The sequence below is a fragment of the Dunckerocampus dactyliophorus genome, chromosome 2 (assembly GCF_027744805.1).
Source record: "Dunckerocampus dactyliophorus isolate RoL2022-P2 chromosome 2, RoL_Ddac_1.1, whole genome shotgun sequence".
Taxonomy (NCBI): domain Eukaryota; kingdom Metazoa; phylum Chordata; class Actinopteri; order Syngnathiformes; family Syngnathidae; genus Dunckerocampus; species Dunckerocampus dactyliophorus.
The window spans coordinates 37,161,352-37,181,820 of record NC_072820.1 but is presented as its reverse complement, the minus strand read 5'-3'; the positions used below and the strand labels follow the sequence as shown (position 1 = coordinate 37,181,820).

General features: G+C 42.8%; 4 protein-coding genes across 11 annotated transcripts in view; 2 read left to right on the top strand and 2 right to left on the bottom strand.

Annotated features, from left to right (window-relative positions):
- The window catches only part of si:dkey-9k7.3 (circularly permutated Ras protein 1), a 16,978-nt gene extending 11,665 nt beyond the window's left edge, over positions 1-5,313 (top strand). For 2 of the 6 annotated variants that reach the window (XM_054753481.1, XM_054753471.1), the window contains exons 14-20: positions 535-641; positions 704-810; positions 3,574-3,691; positions 3,764-3,904; positions 3,981-4,074; positions 4,158-4,184; positions 4,299-5,313. In XM_054753481.1, the coding sequence (XP_054609456.1) occupies positions 535-641; positions 704-810; positions 3,574-3,691; positions 3,764-3,904; positions 3,981-4,074; positions 4,158-4,184; positions 4,299-4,388 (684 nt within the window). In that variant the 3' untranslated portion in view covers positions 4,389-5,313. Of the gene's footprint in view, positions 1-534; positions 642-703; positions 811-3,573; positions 3,692-3,763; positions 3,905-3,980; positions 4,075-4,157; positions 4,185-4,298 lie in introns of those variants that run through there. The other 4 variants (XM_054753456.1, XM_054753463.1, XM_054753448.1 and 1 more) reach the window with 3 other exon arrangements.
- The window catches only part of LOC129168418 (cytochrome c oxidase subunit 6B1), a 210,160-nt gene that overhangs the window by 176,455 nt on the left and 13,236 nt on the right, over positions 1-20,469 (bottom strand). The gene's annotated exons all lie outside the window — the stretch shown is intronic.
- znf668 (zinc finger protein 668) lies at positions 5,291-9,255 on the bottom strand. The gene is made up of 2 exons (XM_054753522.1): positions 9,139-9,255; positions 5,291-8,627 (listed from the first exon to the last, which is right to left on the bottom strand). The coding sequence occupies exon 2, from the start codon at positions 8,617-8,619 to the stop codon at positions 6,670-6,672; it is 1,950 nt and encodes a 649-aa protein (XP_054609497.1). The 5' UTR covers positions 8,620-8,627; positions 9,139-9,255; the 3' UTR covers positions 5,291-6,669.
- Positions 8,459-20,469, top strand: part of znf646 (zinc finger protein 646) — a 15,523-nt gene continuing 3,512 nt past the window's right edge. The window contains exons 1-4 of one of the 3 annotated variants that reach the window (XM_054753434.1): positions 9,640-9,805; positions 10,372-11,165; positions 11,280-12,865; positions 15,679-16,662. In XM_054753434.1, coding sequence (XP_054609409.1) covers positions 10,536-11,165; positions 11,280-12,865; positions 15,679-16,662 — 3,200 coding nt within the window. In that variant the 5' untranslated portion in view covers positions 9,640-9,805; positions 10,372-10,535. Of the gene's footprint in view, positions 8,659-9,639; positions 9,806-10,371; positions 12,866-15,678; positions 16,663-20,469 lie in introns of those variants that run through there. The other 2 variants (XM_054753427.1, XM_054753417.1) reach the window with 2 other exon arrangements.

Sequence of the window (20,469 nt, the reverse complement as noted above, 5' to 3'; positions counted from 1 at the left end):
ACCAGTTGAGCGCCACTGTACTACAGTACTCCAAGGGGGTACTTGAGATTAGAATTATACAGTATATACAGTGGGGAAAATAAGATGATTAACACATACACATCATTTTTATGGTAGGCTAAGGAATGTAAAAATACAAAATATTGACATTAATTTTGCATTTGCATTTAAAAACACATGTTCATTATAATCCCAAAAGAGGGTACTTTAAATGTATATACTATTTTGGACAATAATAAATCAAATACTGATGATACAGCGTTGCGTTTTATATCTTTCGCCAGTTTGTTTTATCTGGTTAGGGGGTACATCACTGAAAAAAGGCTGTCAACCACCACTTTAGGTGACTGTATGTATAATCCTGACCCCGTGTAAATGAGAGAAAATCCAAAATAAATTCAAAATTTTACCCCAAATTGTTGTTTTTAAAAATCACTAAAGATGTACGTTGTATAAGAAATGATCAAATAAAGCATTAAGGGCTTAAAGATATAAAATAAATAAATAAAATAAGACATGATGTATATCCATCAGGTGGTGATCGCAAGTCCCAAGATGCTGCATCCTGAGTTTGAGCAGATCATTGAGAACAACACTATAGCCACACACTGCACTGTCATGCTGCTGCTGCCCAAATCGCTGTAAGTGACTAAACTGGTGAATAATGACATCAGAGGTCAATGATGTGTTGCCTCTGCTGCAGGCGCATGAAAGGAGAGAAAGAGGCTGGACACAAAGCAACCAGAAAGGTGGGAAACGTGCACTCGGATAAGGAGATCACCTTCCAGTTTATAGCCAATGAAGATGACGGTAAGAGAAACTGAAAAGCTTGACAGAATTATTTTTCCTGCAAGACCAGAAATGTGAGCTCATGCATGAGAAACAATGTGATATATACCTGTACAGGTACAGGTGATGACTAAGTTTACCTGTGCTGGAAATAGAAAGGCAATGGAACCCTTCAAATGCTAATGGAAACAACAAATGGGTGTTTTCTAAGTGGAGTCACACAACTGGATATTTTCCACGGAATGAGTGATGACAGCTTTCAAGGCAAACAAAGCTACTGTACATGGAAAAAAGTAGCCTCTGTGTACAAAGCAAAGTCCAAAATGGCATGTTTGAGTGAGACTAGTGTGGAAGAATCCTCCCAGACACCTTTAAACTAAGATGGCGAGCTAATAAATAAGTGTACTTTGACTCACAAAAACTGTATATAGAGTATATACTCTATATACACAATAAAAATGCAATTTTCTTTCTTTCTTTGATGACAACAGTCATTGTGGGGGCGGAGGGGCATCTGTCACAACAGGTTAGCTTGATATTAAATAGAGTAGCAGGACAGAGGGAAATGTCTATTAGCTGTATTCATACCAGTTATAATAAAATTATGATGGCAGGCTATTTTTAACATCCCTCTTAATTGTATTACTACTATTAAAAATAATTATAGTGTTGAAGCCATGTACCCCCTACTGCTGCACATAATATTATATAAAATATAATATTAAATATTAAACATGATTAATTGGTTAATTAATTTTATAGTAAGTAATTCTGGTTAAAAAACGGTCAGATATTGATTACATGAGCACTGATAAATACTTAAGACGTGAATTTCGCTTGGAGATGAATAAACTAAGTACTTTTGTCCACTTGCAATCACTATGATTTAAATCTGCATATTAATTTGATACCCAATTGAAAGGGAAAGTTGAACAAACATGATGAAGCAGTATCCAAAGTACAAAAATACATACAAGCGGCGATAAAAACCTAATTTTTAGGAGAATCTCCACTCTCTCATCCTGACACGCACATACATTGCCAGGTTTTCACAGTGCGGGGATTGGAACATCAATTTAAGTTCAACCTTCAAGATTAAACACTCTTAATACACAACGTAGTCATTAAACGTACTTTCCTATTCCTATTATATAACCACACAGAGCAATGAGGAACTTCATGCGGTGTCTCCTTACTCCTTTCTGCGATGACCGTGAGCAGTGTGCTATGAGGCGTTCAGGTGCGCTCGTAATTGTGAGGGTTAAGGGCTAATTGTTTTTCATTTTTATTCACGTACCCCCAATGACATTTGGCGTACCCCACTTGTGGAACCTCGGTTGTAATTTCTCTAATCTTAATAACGTATTTGGGAGTGGGGGAGTGTGACGTATATTGCAGATGTGGAGTATAGAAATCTTGTTGCCTGACGTTTACGCTCTGTAACTGCTGTAAAATAGATTGACGGATGACTTAGTTTACACATGCCTAACACGTGACTGACAAAAAATAGGCCGACCGGATGTAGATGTCTGCACATGCAACCGATTACGTTTCCGGTACGGATTGCGTAGTGACAACTGTCACTCTCCACACTGCTAACCAAAGACACTAGACTCCGACTCCGCCACAAATGAATGGAACGGAGTGTAGTACGCCATGGAGTTGAATGTCCGCTATGATGGTGAGCAAGAGAGGTGGGCATCATTGTACAACAGAGGTCAACAACCCGTCGATCACGAGCCACTAGTCAATCTTTGGGACTTCACCAGTCAATTGTGAGAATATTGGGGGGAAAAATTATTACATCTGTGCCCTCCCCTTTGGAGAGTGACCAACAGGCACGCATTTTGGACACGGCTGTACACCTTGCCACCCGGCACACACAACCTGCAAGCTCCACCCAGGAGCCCAGTCCCCAAAAGCCAGCCGGAGGTACCAGCTCACACACACCGGCTCACCTCGCCTCACCTCCCAACAACAAACGTTCAGCGACAAGCGTGCAGAGGTTGAGAGAAAAGGAGAGTGTGACAGAGCACAGTGATGTGCCTGAGCACACAACAGTAGTTTTGCACGTTAATATGGCTCCAAATCTGCCTTTGCTACCTCAAAATTAAGGCACAAATATAACTCCGTAGACATGCACTTCCAAAAAAATCTTTGAGCTGCAGCTCGTTATAGGTCTGACTGCTGTAATGCATTGACCAATCTCCTCAACCACCATCACTCGCCGACAACACTGATGGACAAGCCCAACCTCGATGAATATCCACAAAAGTAGAGGTCGCCAAAGTGTGGCTCGGGGACCATGCGCTGCCCGTGGCTCATTTGCCATTGCATCACTGCAGAAATAAAAATACAATTTTAAAAACAGCAAAAATGGTAAAATAGAGCAAAAAGCACAATGAGAAAAGGCTGAAATGTTGATGCCAACAACCAATAATAACACAAAGCTTTGTATTTAAAGACAAAGCTTTAAATATGTATCACTTTTTACTTTACTTTCTACAAAATAAAAGTAAACCTTTCGACAGCATGACTACTCTAAAGTATATCCAAGTTTACTTTCTCTAGTATTGTCCCTTGAGAAGATTTAATAAAATGTTTGCTAAATGTGAGGAGTGTACTCACTTTGGTGAGATACTGTAAAAAAAAAAAAATTAAAAAAATCCTCAAAAGAAAAACACATTCTGCTGAGGATTATGAATAATTAAAAATGAGTAAAGTAGCAATATGTGTTAACAAGTATTGCTGAAAAGTGGATTTTATTGGTAATATTTGTTCCAGCGTTGCCGCTACCTTCCGGCAGCCGTGTGTCCATCCAGCTGCAGCTCAGATACATTCAGAGGAACGGACAGCGCATGCTCAGAGTGTTCACTGTGGACCGAAATGTTACTAATGAAAGGTGATTACCACCTTACTATCGATCCACTACCTCAAACATCATAGCTAAGGAATGTGTGACCCTCTTCCTCAGCATGGTGGCGCTGTCCTCTGTGTCTCTGCCCATCATTCAGCTCAACTCATCACAGGCCAGCGCCGCTCTGGCCGTCAGAGGCCGCTTCCTCGACGCCAGGCTGGAGAGCGAACAACAGATGAAGCTCATCGAGAGAGTAATGTGAGTGTTATGGGATGGAGGCTCATGAAGAAGCTCCTTTGTATGCCAGCGTCTCATTGGCGCATCTGTCCTCCAGAGAGCACAACCGCAGTTCAGAGGACAGGGAGACGTACAAAGAATGGGTCATCACCATGGAGCCGATATACAACAACATCCGTAACTTTACAAGGGTGAATTTGTCCTCCTTTTTGTGGACCATATAGGGCCTCGCTTGGTTTGCAAGGCGCTCACTTCAACTCTCTTGCTTTTCCAGGCTAACTCCGCAGTATCAGACTCTCAGGTAAATGACACCAGCTACAACACTAGCTACGATGGTACTTCCTGTTTTGATGCAAATACTTCCTGCGAAAACACTCCCTAAATCATCACCGTGTGATTGCTCTCCTCCCTCCAGTCTCTAACAGACGCCGGTGCAGTGCTGCTTTACGCCATGAAGCACAGCAACAGGAAGACCATCATGATAAAGAACAAACAGGGCCTCTAGCCAACATCCAGCCTTCACTTTCACCTCATTGGAAGCAACCCAAATACTGAAAGACACACACACACCAACTGCTGAAAGGCCATGTTGCATTCAGCTAGGTCACTCTAGGAATTGTTCAGCAGGACAGAGAAGGTGTAAATGACAAAGAGGAAGGCCCCTTGCAGGTATGGACACCTGTTAATTGTTAGTGGCTCACTGTTTGGATGACATTGGACACTATATACAGAAACTCTGCCACTCTAAGCAACATCAACTGTTACTATGGATACCAAATTGTTGCAGTAAATTTTCTCCCAGCACAAATTGGACAATTTAAATGTGTATTTTTTAAATATATTTTATACATTAATTTGATCTTAAGTTTCTACAAGCTCACAAGTCATCTATCATGTCACATACAGTAACACCCACGGGTTGCCCTCATTTTTTCACAATTGCTTGTATTTGTGTAACATAACTCTTCTACTCCTGAACGACTGCACAAAAAGATTACATTTAGTCAAAACATGCACCTCTACTGTGCTGCGTGTGCTATTATTTTACGGACACATACACCACATGGTGGCGCTGTTATTAAACCCTTTGAGGAACATTGACTTGCGATTTCTCCCACAGCTCTACAAAACACCCACTGTAACTTGTCGCTGTTTACCCGAAGCGCCACAAAATTAGGCACACAGCTTTAGGGGACTGGCAAGCGTATGGCTGTCACGTTTGAGCAAGATTGGCTGCCATGGGAATTCATTAATTGTCCATCTGTCGCATGATTACTGATTACCATAGCGGGTGCCAAACATTTAATTTACAGTGAAAAAATAAGGACATCCCGTATACACCCATAGTGATTATTTGTAATGAACACATACTGCACCACACCCTAAAATAAACATCACTACTATGTGTCAAATTTGACTTTGGTTTTATTCCTCTTGTTGAATACTTGTCAGATGTTACTCAATATGAATACTTCCACAGTAAAACAGTTGTGAATTACAACTGCAAAATTCAGTTGAAGCAAATGTTGCTGTAGGAAATGAAATTATGGAAAAAATGTAAAGAGATGGACATACAACATGCATGTAACATCGCGTAATTAGGAAATTACTACACACAAGGAAGGCAAATATTTCGTAAGAAATCCTAGAAAAAGTTGGAAAGTTTCAGTCAAAGCTGACAGTGCAATCTTTTACAGTCTTAAGTTTCATTAAACAAATTACGATATTGACCCGGTATAAGAAAAAATTCTGAAAAAGACAAGTCGCTTCAGGGTCTAGATCAGGGGTCACCAACACAGTGCCCGCGGGCACCAGGTAGCCCCCCCACAACCACATGAGGCGCCCGCAGGCCTGCTTTTCATTCATTTTCATTCAGGTTTTCAGTTAATAATGTGAGAACACTAGAAAAAAAAGTATTCTGAAACATAAAATGTGAGTTGTAGATACCAGAATTTTATGAATGTTTTGGTAAAACAAGCATATTTGCTTTGTTTGGGTTGAAATAAGGTATGAAAATGATTTCTACGAAAATGAGTAGCTTGTGGCCATTTTCATTTTCTAAAAGTAGCTCTCACAAGAAAAAACGTTGGTGACCCCTGGTCTAGAGGTTTATATATGCAAACCAACAGGTGGCAGAGGAGCAAGAGATTTTCAACCTGTCACTCACACACACCACTGACTTGGGATGAGATCCTGACCCCGAGATCCACTGTGTCTCAAACATTGTTAGCAAGTTAGCAAACAACATACTGTAGGAGGAGTTATGAGGCTAATATTTGATAATGGTAATCCATGAAGCCTTGAAGTGATTCACACACTCCTAGCCCAGTCACGCCAAATCACTGCCATTAAGTTCGAACTGAATAAAGAAAAACGACCCTGATAAAATAAAGGCAATGTCCGTGGAAAAAGATAGACATGAAGGGTGAAATCTGAAGACTGACACTAAGAAATACATTATTTTTAAAAAAAAAGTCCATATTTATTTGATCAATGTCAAAACTTAATGGCTGGCTCTGGCTCTATATTGCTCTATATGATATAGTATATGTAGAGTTATTTCACTCATACTGACTTGGATTTGATCTTCAAATATTTTTCCAAAAAAGGAGAGGTCGTCTTATATTCTAAGTGTACTTTTTTCTGTGTGTGACTTTTTGTACAAAAGCCATCTAAATTCTGGTGAGAAGCCATGTTTTCGTACAAGGTGGATTTTTTAAAACTTTAACACCACAATAATGACAGCTATACAAGACAAAGCATTAATGTGGCCTTTCAGAAAAAAACTATTTAAGGACACTGGTTGAGCATGTGTCAAGTCCTTCTTCCTTGATTAAGTAGTCGGGTAGAGTCTGAAAACTGGCAGCAGACACGGTGGCAGGGACTGTCAGAGAGATGCTGCTGGCCTCCACAGTGCTTTGGGGCGACTCATTAGGGGGTGCCGAAGGAGAGGGCAGCGGGTCAGTGTGGATGATGTTTAAGTCTTTGAGTGAGGTGGCCTGGTGAGTCCGTAAGTGCTTGCGCAGGTAGGCAGGGAACAGGAAGGCTTTCCCGCAGTGGGAGCAACTATGAGGTTTGCTGCTTGAGTGGATCTTCTGATGTTTGCGCAGGCCGGCCCGGTTGAGGAAGCCTTTGCCGCAACTGGGGCACACATGAGGCCTGGGCTTTGGGTGCTGCTTCTCGTGCTCCTGCAGGTCTGCCAGTTGCGTGAACTCCACCTGGCAGGTCCCGCACGTGTGCAAGCCCGCTGTCTTCCCCGCGCTCGGATGGGCTTGGTCCACGGCATGGAGATTCTCGTGCACTTGGACTTCATCCCATGTGGCAAAGGTGGTGTCGCAGTGAGTGCAGGAGAACTGAGGGAGGGTGGTGTGGCTGCTGAAGCCTGCTGCCTCCTCTGGTTCTTGTCTCTGCTGCTGTTGCTCCACCACATGAGTCCTCTCGTGTTTGCGCAGGCTGGAGGACACCACAAACGACTTTAAACACTCCCCGCATTTAAACGGACGCTCTCCCGAGTGCACGCGGCGGTGCTTGTTGAGGCTGGAGCGCTCTGTAAACGATTTGTCACACTCTGTGCATGAAAAGGGCCTAAGACCCGTGTGGACGAGCATGTGGCGCCGCAGGTCCCAAGATGCCACAAAGGCCTTGTCGCAGCTCTGACATTTATAAGGCCGCTCTCCGGAGTGAACCCGTTCATGCACGGCCAAATCCGCCGGCTGTCGGAATCTTTTAGAGCATTTATCGCAGGGGTAGGGCTTGAATCCAAGGTGGGCTCGCTGGTGCCGCCGGAAACTGGACGGGTCAGAGAACATCTTGCCGCACTGCGGACAAAGGAAGGGCTTCTCTCCGGAGTGCGTGCGGAGATGAGACTGATAGGACGACAGCTGGGTGAAGCCTTTGCCGCACTGCTCGCAGTGATAGGGTTTGTTCTGGGAGTGGATGCGCTGGTGGCAGACCAATGAGGACGACCGCGAGAAGGCCTTGCCGCAGTCGGAGCACAGGAAGGGTTTCTCTCCTGTGTGGGAGCGCTCGTGGTTCTTCAAGTCCTTCAGCTCCGTGTAGGTTTTGCCACATTCGTTGCAGGCATACGGACGATGACCCTGGTGGTTCCTTCTGTGCTTACGGAACACAGAGGGGTCAGCAAAACTCTTGCCGCACTCACCGCAAAAGTACGGCTTCTCTCCTGTGTGAGAGCGCATGTGCACCTTGAGTTTGGACAAAGTGGGGTAGCTCTTGGAGCACTGGCGACACGAGTAAGGGCGCTCACCACTGTGCTGCGTCATATGAATCTTCAGGCATATCGCCTGCATGAAGGCCTTCCCGCATTCAGTGCAAATGAACGGTTTCTCTCCAGTGTGAGAGCGGCTGTGGTTGCGCAGCTCGGTGGGTGTCTTGTACGCCTTGTGACAGTCGGGGCACTGAAAAGGTCGCTGGGCCGAGTGGGTGTTCTCGTGTTTTGACAGTTGAGCCTTGCTGGAGAACGTTTTAGTGCACTGAGTACATGCGTGCTCCCTCACATGCGCTGAAAGCTTGTGGCTGCGCAGTGCCAACACACTTATGAAGAACTCTGTGCAAGATGAGCACTTGAATGACTGTTTGGATTTCGGAGGACGGCCTCTACCTCGCTTTTTCACAGGCGGATCCCTGGCTGCCTCCTCCTCTTGTTGAGTCTCCTCATCTCGTGCTGGAGGGGTGTACTGCTCTGTAAGAGGCGGGCTAGCGGGCTGTGGGGATGCCATCTTTATGTCTGAAGATGAATCGTACAATACATGTCCACAGTAAGTCATCAGAATTATGGAAATGCATTAATGTGACAGCAGGCTAAAATGCTGTGTGGTATTTTCAGTGTAACACACAAGAGTGAATACGTTGCACCATATTAAAAATAGTGTATATTATCAGTTGTAAATATAGAGCATTATGTCACAAAATGGCTGGCATTAGGACCTTAGGGACAATAAGCTAACCGATTAGACGGCAGGGGAAGTCAGCGGTAATTATTATTTTTGAACGCATAATAGGACTGCAAGCTCCAAGAGTCAGTGACGATATAATAGACGTCACGGTGTTAATGAATCCTTCCTATAAATTGCGTATCCCCTCTGTTAGCTTCCATGCTAATTTAATTCGGAGCGACACAAAATGGCTGGCTTTAGGACCGCCTGCACCAGTTGGCATCATTCATGCAGGTTGACTAGGCTAACGTCACATACATTTTTATGCTTTTATTCTATTTAAGAAACGAGTTGCATCCTCACCTGAAAATGGAGCATTAATGCTGAAAAAGGACTCCCCAAGCAACTGTATTTCTTGTCGGACGAGGTGGTTCGTTTTGACTGGCTGTGTGTGTGTGTGTGTGTGTCTGCGCCTGTCAATTGTACGGCGCTAGGACCAAGATGATGACATCTACATTGACAGTGAGCCAAAAGTGAAACCACCTCATGATTTTTTTCAAGCTATACTAAACCAAAGCTGGCTTTTAGGGTTTGAAATATATATATATATATATATATATATATATTTATAAATAATAATAACACACAAACTTAAACGACAGGGATAGCCTTAGCTACATAAAACAATCGTCAGTATTTAAAACAGGTAAATGCCCCCCTTTGGATTACTTGAAAACCGAAAAGTGTACTTTTTTTCAGTATTTACTTAAAACTTACTTCTCTGGAAAGTACTTTTTAAGTGACTTTCGACGGAGGAAACATGAGGGAAGCATTTCGCCGATGCACATTTCCTGTTCCCTAGCAACAAGAGCAATGTCGACTGGAGGAAGGAAGGAATGGGAAGACAATTGGAATAGCTTATCTTTAACTAACAAATACATTTATTTAATTTAGGAGTGACTAGGTATCCGTCGTAATGTGCATTGAGGCGACATTTAAGGGATTCATTGAACACATTTGTTGGCTTTGTGTGAGTGCATAAACTTCCTTACGGTCATTTTGGTGCAATGTTTGTTTTGCTAGCTAGGATGTGGCTAACAGGTAGCGCGCTAACATTGGCTCTTCGTAGCACATTTACATTAGCTTATATACATTTAGTGTCATGTATGTAGACTACATTAATGAATATATTGGTTAAGCTGTGGTGCCCGAATGCGACAATAAGGCGTTTGTTTGCTGGTTTATTGGTGCATCTCATTAGCCAGGTGTTATTATGTTGTGTCTTTTCCTATTCAAAAACAAGATAATATCCCATTATTAGCTGTTCTATGGAATAATGTAGCAATGTTATTACTGTGGTTGCACGTGGCTAAATAAGATTACCAGAATGCTATAAACATCTCAGGAAGATGTAGTGCAGTTCCACACCACTGCAGGCTACACTTATAAACAAAATGCCTTATCAACAATTAAACAATGTATCTTTTAAAGTTAGATTTTTTCGTAGAACTGTTATTAGATTGTGCAGTATGATGATCTGTGATGTTACGAGAAGAGATCATATATGCTGAACTAGTATGTTCTTGTCCCCTTCAGCTGCTACTCTTCTAATCGTATGGACCTACTGCCCGTCTACCAGTTTTTCCTCACTCAACACCCTTTGGATCTAAAAATCTGTTCTCCATTGTGAATCTAATGAATTGCCCTCTTGCATATCCATACACTTTATCTCCAGTGCACTTGTTTCAATCTGCATTGTCATGGCTCTGCACGACCCCGCACGGACGACGGGTTTTCCGTGCAAACACTGCGGGCTGGTGTGTCACAACATGCCCTCTCTACTTGAGCACATGGACACTCACCTGGAAGAAGAGGAAGAGCACAAATTCAAATGCGAGGAGTGTGGGCGTGGATACAAACACGCCGGAAGCCTTGCTAACCACAAAAAGGCTCACGACGTGGGGTCTTTTCAGTGCAGCGTATGTGGCAAAGAGAACTCTAATGCCTTGGCTTTGAAAAATCACATGCGGAGTCACACATCGCAGAAGAAGTACTCCTGTTTACAATGTGGGAAGGCCTTTCGCCTGGCAACACAACTTGCCACACATGAGAGGGTTCACCTCACCTTGCAGGCAAAGGAGTGTGGCGACGTGGAGTGTGAAAAAACTGATGGTAAAGACATGATGGAGGTCTTTAATTCACCATGTGACACTTCTGACAACGCCGCAGACCGACCTTTCAAATGCGACCTGTGTGACAAAACATACATCCACCACCGCAGCTTGAGCAACCACAAGAAGACCCATCAAGTGGGAATGTTTGAGTGCACTGTGTGTTTCAAACTATTCAACAACATGGCTGCGCTCTACAACCACCAGAGGACTCACAAGGTCAGAAACAGCAGCAATAGCAGCTCAGTATCTGGCTTCTACACCAGCTCCACACTGGAGCAGTTTTCCCCTCAGAGTCACGATGCTCCTGTCAATTTCTGCCATTTATGTCAGGTTCTATTTCCAAGTGATGATGAGTTCCAGGAGCACATTCAAATGCATAACTCCTCATCTGCGTCATTTGGGCTGCAAGATAACACAGCAGAGAGCCATAATGTGATGTATGACAACATGTCTAAATCAAACTATTATGCACCCAATATAACTAATCCTTCCTTGTCACCAGTAGATATCACTCAAGGTTTTAATGGCCACATGTATTCAGACTGCTCCAATAATCAAACACCTCAGGGTGAACCCTCACTCATGGACACAAACAATATCATTCCCACTCTGGCACAGAATGCACCTGAATCAGGCTCTGTCGAATCTGACGAGCGTCCCTTCAGGTGTCAGATCTGCGGCAAAAGATACCGCCACTCCGGAAGCCTCATCAACCACAAAAGGTCACATCAGGTCGGGACTTACCACTGCTCCATCTGCAAGAAGAGCTATCCTCACCTGGCTGCACTCAAAAGTCACCTTCGCCTCCATAAAGGTCAGAAATGCTCATTCAGCCTCAACGGGGAGGGGGATTGGCTTTCGTTAGAGCCTTTCACCCTGGAAAACCAGCAGGGCTGCTTCCCCTCACAGGACGATGATGTTGCTAGCCTAGGTGTTGATCAGGAGAATGGGGCGATGTACAGCGAGCAGTTTAATCAGGAATTACCTCCAGATGTGGGCGCACAGCTACATCACGGTGACCACTTGATGCAGAGGCACATGTGTGCTGACTGCTGTGAGACGTTCGCAGACATTGCTGGGATTATTGCTCACAGTTGCCCTTTACTACAACAGCAGCACACCGCGAGTGACGACTGTGGCACCAATGTGACCTTCCAAGACAGCACCAATGTGTTTCATGAACATAATGATGCCAGTCATCAGGGTTACCTTGAGGAAGACAATATGAGTAGCGACCAACTGAACGGTGATGAAGAAGATGACGGTGATCTTTATCAGTGCTCTATTTGTGGAAACAGCTACACCAGCATGAGGGCCCTCAGGACCCATCTGAGAGGGCACACTCAATCCCAGTCAGACGCTGCAACCAGCTCAGGACCCTCATCTATGTCCTCTCAAGAGGAGGCAAAAGATGAGGTGTCAGATGAGATGATGATCTGCAGTGCTTGTGGAGAAAGCTTTGCCTGCAGGCAGGACTTGCTCACGCATCAGCTTGTGCACATCAAACATTCAGAGGACGACGACATCGGCAAGAGTGACAGGCCAGGAGGCGAGGAGGAAGCGGAGAGTATCATCTGCAGTAGCTGTGGCATTTTTTGCACCAATTTGCATCACCTGGAGAACCATGACTGCGCAGTGAAGAGGAAAGAAGAAGAAACAAGTGTTAAGGAAGAAGAGGTAACAACAAAGGACACACAGCGAGAAGACACAAACGACGTCAAGGTCAACATTGAGGCTTCTGTAGATCGTCAGCACAGGTGTGATCAGTGCAGCCGCTCATACAGACACGCCGGCTCCCTCCTGAACCACAAGAAGTCACACAAGACAGGTGTGTTCAAATGCCACATCTGCCAGAAGCGCTTCTACAACCTGCTGGCTCTTAAAAACCACCAGAGGTCGCACTTTGATGTCAAGAGGTCAGTCCCAAGCAAAGTACATATGAAAATATGATCTTTTAAAATCAGTATTATACTCATATCAGTCAGTTATGTTATGTTTTTTTGTAAATATTTTAATGGAATGGAAGAATCCTTGTCTGAATGTTCTGAACTCCTGTTTTGAGCATAATAATAGCAATAATGAGCAATAATTCTGGAGCTCAACTTCCTATCGGTTATGTCAGGTTTGTATTTGTCTATCAAAAGCGCCTCTGCTGATGGCAGTGTAGTACTACACTCCATTTGACCGCAGTGGCTTCAAGAATGTTAATCATTTCCACACTGTCATCAACAATCAATCAAATAGTAATTTGATTGATTCAGTAATTCAGTAATTTGCTGCCTAAATTGGGTGCCAGTAAAATTAAAATGGAAAGTAAACACGATCATCCGTGGCATCGTTTTAAAAGAAGAAACAACTTTTCTTGTTTTCTTGGATACATCCAAACATTCTATCCCCAAAACTGGAGACTGGTAGAAAGTGTATGGAGTGAGCTTTCCCAGACTGCCAAAATTAGCACATCAATTCATCTGTATATGTTCAAGTTTAGTACTGTCGGTGTTAGCTTGGACACATGCCCATATTTCTCACCAAGAGTTCTTAGGCTGGCATTACTTTACAGCGTTGTCTTACAATTTGCTTGTGTATTTGACTGTGAGGAAGTTTAGCTCTGAGTCTCAGACTCCTCTGCCATACCTACCTGTAAACTAGGGATGCTCCGATGAGTGTTTTATGCTGCCGATTCCGGTCATCCATGAGTGAGATCGGCCGATACTGATACAGATCACATGAATTAACGGTACATTTATCAATTTATTTGTGATGAGTGGTATTGGCCAGGGGCACCGTTAGACAATTCCAACCGCCCCTGGCAAATAGGTAATTATTAAGAAATAAATGTTTGGGCGGATTGTCATTTTTTTGCCTTTGTGTGAAAAAATTTGACACAAACCTGAATTTAATTTGATGCATGTTTTGGACTAAAATTAATACAAAAAACTGTTCAATAGTAGTTTTTAGCTCAATATAACAACATTAACAGAATAAAATAATACAAATAAATATATTTATTAAATAGAAATCTGTCCTGCTCAACTTAAAACTGAATAAATTCAGTGTCCAGGTTGCACGGGTCTCCAACTTTCATCACTATTAGAGCTGTCAACTATTTGTTTTATTTATTACTGGCAACCTTTAAATTGTACACTACTTTACCTACCAAAGAGATCTCCACTCAAAACAGTGTGGCCATCATCTTTATGGCATTTTGTGCACATTTGTCATTATATAAAGGCATAAAGCCTGAATTCAACATTTATAATAAAAAACTACTAATATAGATTTGAAACTAATATTCTTTGACCCTTTGTGAGTTACTTAATGAGCATGTGATGGAGTATCACCATCCTAAGGCTCGACACACTACGTGTTTATGTTCATTAAACAACCACACACAAATAGTGTTTTGAGGACAAGACATACCTGTAATTAGTATAATGACAACAAGAGAGTAAAGCTGTTCCGTGACACTTGAAAAAGTTAGTACGTACCCCATGATATCGACTTGTGGCTTTCCCGCGGGACAAAAACAAGCTCCAAACTAACCACATCACTTGTTTTAAAAACAAAATGTCACTGTGGTAAAAAGTCACATTTGGAGTCCGAAGACCAGAAACTAGGCGGAGAATGCTAGCTAGCCTAGCTAGTTGCCGCCAATGCAAAGTACAGTCAGTGACAGCTAGGCAAAGCATGTAAACAAAGATGCAAGAATAGCCGAACAAAGATAGCTTTTGGTAAAGGATCAAACACTCGATTGGCGTAGGCTGTGTCAAGCTCAATACAAGAGGCTTCATTTTGTTGACAACCCTACGTGATACAGCAGACATGTAGTATTTGCCCCCACACGCCAATCGGTTTTGAAAGCCGTTTATCGGCATATGCCGATCACGTGTTTTTTTACGGAAATCGACCGATAATGATCGGTGGCCGATTGATCGGCACATCCCTACTGTAAACCATTCTGCCGTATTTAGAAAATTATTACATCCTTGTTGCAGATAAACAGTAATTCCTCATTTATCACAGTTAATTCGTTCCAGACCAAACAGAGGTAATTTAATTTCTGCAAGGTAGGATTCTTTATTTATGAATAGAATATTTTTCTGGTTAGAGCATAGAAAACCTGTTTACGACCTTTTAAATACTTTTTTTTAAACATTATTAAAGCCCTCCAGGCATGAAATAACACCCCTATAGTAGATATTGAGAAAATAAGCCATCTAAGCCATAAATAAAACTCATGCTCATTTATGTTGCAATAAATTTGTTGCGGACGTGTGGATGACATGAAGTGTCATCAGGGGTTCAGAGTTGACTTTTAGCTGCAACTGTAGCCTGTGTTGTTATGATTATGTGCCTTCTTAATGCCTTATAGTTGTATTTTAGTTGATTTAGCCATTTCTATGCTTGAAAATGCTTGATTTAAGCAAAAAGTATGTAGAATTAGCTTAAATAGCATACATTTTTACTAAGAGGTCGAGTTCAACCACGCAACACCATGATGTATTAATATATTTTTGAAAACCATGATCGAGTGAAGCCGCAAAATTTGAACCGGAATGTGGCGAGGGACGACTACACTGTGCGATCACATAAAAAAACAGTAAAATTTGCTAAGTTTCTCTGGGTGATCAATCAGGAAAACACATTAAAATGTCCATCCTTTCATCAAATAACAACCAGGATGATATATATGCTTTATTTTCTCTATTCCCCATCTCTCCACATTCAGGCATACTTGTCATGAGTGTGGAAAAGCCTTTAAAATCCAGAAGCAACTTTTCAATCACCTCAGGAGGCACAAGGAGAACCGAGCCAAGATCCAAGAACTGAACGACCAGATCCAGGCCCTCATGCAGTTGAACAGGAGCAAGTTAGATGAAGATACCAGAGAAACGCAGGAACAAACAAGGCCCGACACCTGGGTTAAATCAGAGAACGCAGGTGACCAGCGACCTTTTGCATGTGAGCAATGTGGGCGCACGTATCGCCACGCAGGAAGTCTGGTCAACCACAGGAACTCCCATAAAACAGGCCAGTATTACTGTTCTGTTTGCAACAACGCTTACTCCAATCAGCTGGCAATGAAGAACCACTTACGCACTCACTTTGCCAATAGAAAGCATTCTTGCCAAAAGTGTGGGAGAGGCTTCAGAGGAAAGAAGCAGCTGTCAGTCCACATCTGCGCCGACTCCCGAAAGGGTGGGAGGCGGAGCTTGAGGCAGAGAGCTTCAAAGTGCAAACAATGTAAACAGACGTTTCCTTCTGCTGACCAACTGGCGGCCCACGCCTGTGGGAGATCTCCAGGAAGCGCTGATGCACAAGGAAAAGAGGAGCGGACGTTCTCGTGCAACATATGCCAACGCAGCTACCGCCACGCAGGCAGCCTCCTGAACCACAAGAACACCCATAAGACAGGACACTTCGTCTGCACCTTCTGCTCCAAGCCCTTCACCAACCCCATGGCGCTGCGCAACCACACGCGCATCCACACGCAGAAGAAGAAGTACGCGTGTGTCACATGTGGGAAGGCCTTCCGTCTGGCCAGCATCCTTCACAACCATCAAAAGGTGCACAGCCGAGTAGACGGACACTTCAGCTGCTCGGCATGCGGGAAGACCTTTCAGGGAAGGTCCGGCCTTAAGAGGCACCGTTGCAGGAGAGGTGAAGGAAGCAGCAGCATCCAGCAAGGCGAGAACCTGGACAAGTGCTTCGCGTGAGTTACTATTGGTCATTGTGTTTAGTATCAGTTGAAATTGTACTTTTATGATTGTATACTGTAGCTTACACTCACCAGCCACAACATTAGGTACACCTGCACAATCTAACGTTTCAATATCAGCAATTCTGCCTTATAAATAGATGCTCAGTTTGATTGACACTAAGAGAGGTATTAGTTAACATTCTGTTTATTATTGTGGCTCTGGTACATATTCACACCTGATTCATTTGGTGTAATTCAAAATACAGTCGTCCCTCCTTTATCTCGGTTAATTGTTGGTTCCAGAACTGACCGCAGTAAGTGAATTTCTGCGAGGTAGGATTCACTAGTAATAAACTGAATTTTTTCATAGTTAGAACATACAAAACCTGTTTATGACTTTATAAATCTGTTTTTTTAACATTATTAGAGCCCTCCAGACATTAAATAACACCCCTATAGTAACCTTTACGTTCCTATTCTTCTGTTTACAACACATTGCAAGCTACGGGATCACTGCAGGGGACATAAGAGATGGCCGCCGCTAGCATAGCAACCTGACTAGTTAGCCTCTCCAATTTAAATATTCTAAACTTCAAGTGTTTCAAACCAAGTGGAGAAGGAGGACAAAGTAAGAAACCTAAGACCCACACAAACTTTTTTTCACTCTATCATGTCGGACATGCCATGGCTGACTACATGCAGTGTGATGGTAATGTGATATAACATCATGTCTCATCAGTGTAACATTACTGACACATTTTGGCCAGAATTCTACATATAATTTCTCTTTCAATATTTTTTAAACTAATAATACGCCATAGTCCATGAAACAGCGATTATTCATTGATCCATCTATGCCGCTTATCCTCATTAGGGTCGAGAGGGTACACCCTGGACTGGTCGCCAGCCAATGGCAGGGCACATATAGACAAACAACCATTCACACTCACAGTCATACCTATGGACAATTTAGAGTCTCCAATTAACCTAACCTGCATGTTTTTGGAATGTGGGAGGAAACCCACACACGCACGGGGAGAACATGCTAATGCCCAAGCAGAGGTCTTCCTGATATCGACTGTGTGGCCAACATGCTAACCATTTGGCCCTCATTCATTCATTCATTTTTAAAACCACAGTAGAGTGAGGGAGCTATGTTTGACCTACGATGTAGCAAGGGACAACTGTACTATATATTTCAGAACACACAAACTTGATGTAACGTCAAAAAACTTAGTAAAATGCAATACAGTGGAACCCATTTAACTCTCTCCCGCCCACTCACCTCCTCACGCTCTGGCGAATGTCGACTGCTTTTGTTGACAAAATTTGAGATCCAGAGGGGTCATTTCTATGAAAATTCCACGTGTAGTATTGTCCACTTCTTCATTATCTGTAAGCAGCAGGGGTGTCAATCTCTTGTGATACGAGATCTTACGAGATTGACACCCCTGCTGCTTAAAATGTGACACGATTTCTCGTTCAGAAAAAAAAATATCGTGGGCACTAGGTCTGGGATGATAATTAGTTAATTACACAATAAATGAAAATGAACTGGAAAATTTTGCCGACCTCAATATATTGCCATGTGCATTTGTGTCTGTTTTCCTCGTCTCTCGCCTCTAAACAGTCAGCAGGAGGTTCATTCTGTGCATTGGTTTCAGCACCTTGGCGCGTTTGTTCCATAGAACAACGGCATGAATGGAGTGAGCCCTTTTGTCCGTCATACAGTCTGTTTGTCTCGGTGGGTGGAGGCGGGGCCGGTAGCATATACACAGAATACAGAAGAGTATAATGTAGTAGAAATTAAGTTAGTAGATTGCAATGTATTGTCAGATTTTTTAGTGTACGTTCCTTAAAAGAAACGTTAACAGCTCGTCTGGTCTTCTTCTTGTAGACCCATTCTCGTGTACCGTCTCGTCTTGTCTCGTCTCGTGAACTCGGTGTCTTGTGGCAACACTACTAAGCAGTATTAAACGACAACATAACCACCGTGTATCTGCACAGCGTTTATAATGTGCACTCAGTGACTTCCTGTCCAGTGCAAGGTAAGCTTCATAATAAAAGCATGGCAGTATCAGCCTGGATTCTACCGCAGCAACTAACAAAATGTATTCATTTTGGTTTTTTTTAGATTGTAATTGTTATTGGAGTGAAGACATACAATGAAAGGTTCACAACTCTGATAGCTTCGAGTATAAAATCCATCCATCCATTTTCTGTGCCACTTATTCTAATTATAAATATCATATGAAAATAGAAGAATCGAAATAAAAAAGTGCACACTTGTCGGAAAATGATTTCAACAAACTGCTGTAGTTTAAAAAAAAATCATTAATCGTCGCCCATTCTTATGTCTCTGGCAAAAGTCAACCGCTTATGACAACGTCCATCAGCCGATAGAATTTGGCTTGACTATAATAGTTAGTTCATGCTTGGATATAGTAAGAAGATACCTATCGAAACTATGTTCTAAAACAGACAAAATGTTTTAAAGCCTTTTTTTTGACGAGCTGTGCGCAACACCGCGAGAAGGGTGTTTTGGCTCACGCCCCCTTCAGTCGAGGAGCACTGCTTTAAATACTGTTAAAATGGTGGCCTTAAATAGGCCTGTCACGATAACAAATTTTGCTCGACGATAATTGTCCTACAAATTATTGTTGATAATCGATATAATTGACAGCATTTTTTGAGACCATTTTTTTAATTAATTATATATTACATCATAATATACCTGTCTATACCGGCCGCAATATTTCCACACACACTTGCCGTGCGAGCTCATCGCACCATGAGAGAGCAGTCCGGCCACAGTGAGTGGGAACTAGCTGTTGCTGTGGAGCCGAATATCTAACTGCTAACGTGAAATTAACGGTGACGGAGGCGAATATCCACCGTCCGACATGAAACTAACTTCACCAACGAGCAGAGTGAACCCTCTTGTCGTCCAGCCTTTGCAGTAAAGAAAAGCGAGGAAAACAAACATGCATGCACATGTCAATTTATCAAGGCCAACAAAATGACCGACTTTGTTTGTTTTTTTTATCGTTCGACTAATCGATTTATCAATTATCGTGAAAGGCCTAGCCTAAAACCTTTCTTTAGTCCAGCACATATGCAAATCAATGGTGCCTGGTGGGATACACTGTGGTCGTCTGTAGAACAATACAATATTTACACACTAAGGAACAAACATCCCAGATTGCAGTGTCATTACAAGTGGAAGAACATCCTCAATTTGAACCTTTATCCAGAATCCACACCAGTATTTAATTTCATGTTGGACTTTGTCCCACCCTAGCACACACGTCTTTGTTATTTGGAATGACTACAACAGGGGTGGGGGACCGTTTTTCCTGTTGGGGGTCAAGTCCCCTGAGGGTCATAGTAAGTTTAGAAAAGATCTGATGCAACAGTAGAACACATGTTTATGATTATATACAGTATTATGTGCATATGTGGGTTCAATGTTTTGGGGCTTTTTGGAACAGTTCCTCTGAGGTTTTACTTGTTTTTGGAACCGCATGGTGGACCAGATGAAATGCACACGACCCACAGGCCAGAGGTGCCCTCAACAAACCGTTATTAGTCTTAAGGGGGCTCATTGAACTTGCTCAATACGCCCGTGGGGTGTCCTCATTTTTTTCATGTCTGTCAATGACATTTGTGGCGCCCCCTATGGGTTGTACTGAAAATGCTTTGGAAGACATGCTAGCATACATGTAATACAGATACCTCATAGTGTGGTCAAGTTGATTAGTCCCAACAATGTTTTGCTTGATGGCCGCCATGTTTTCCAACCAGACATGTGCTTGTTAG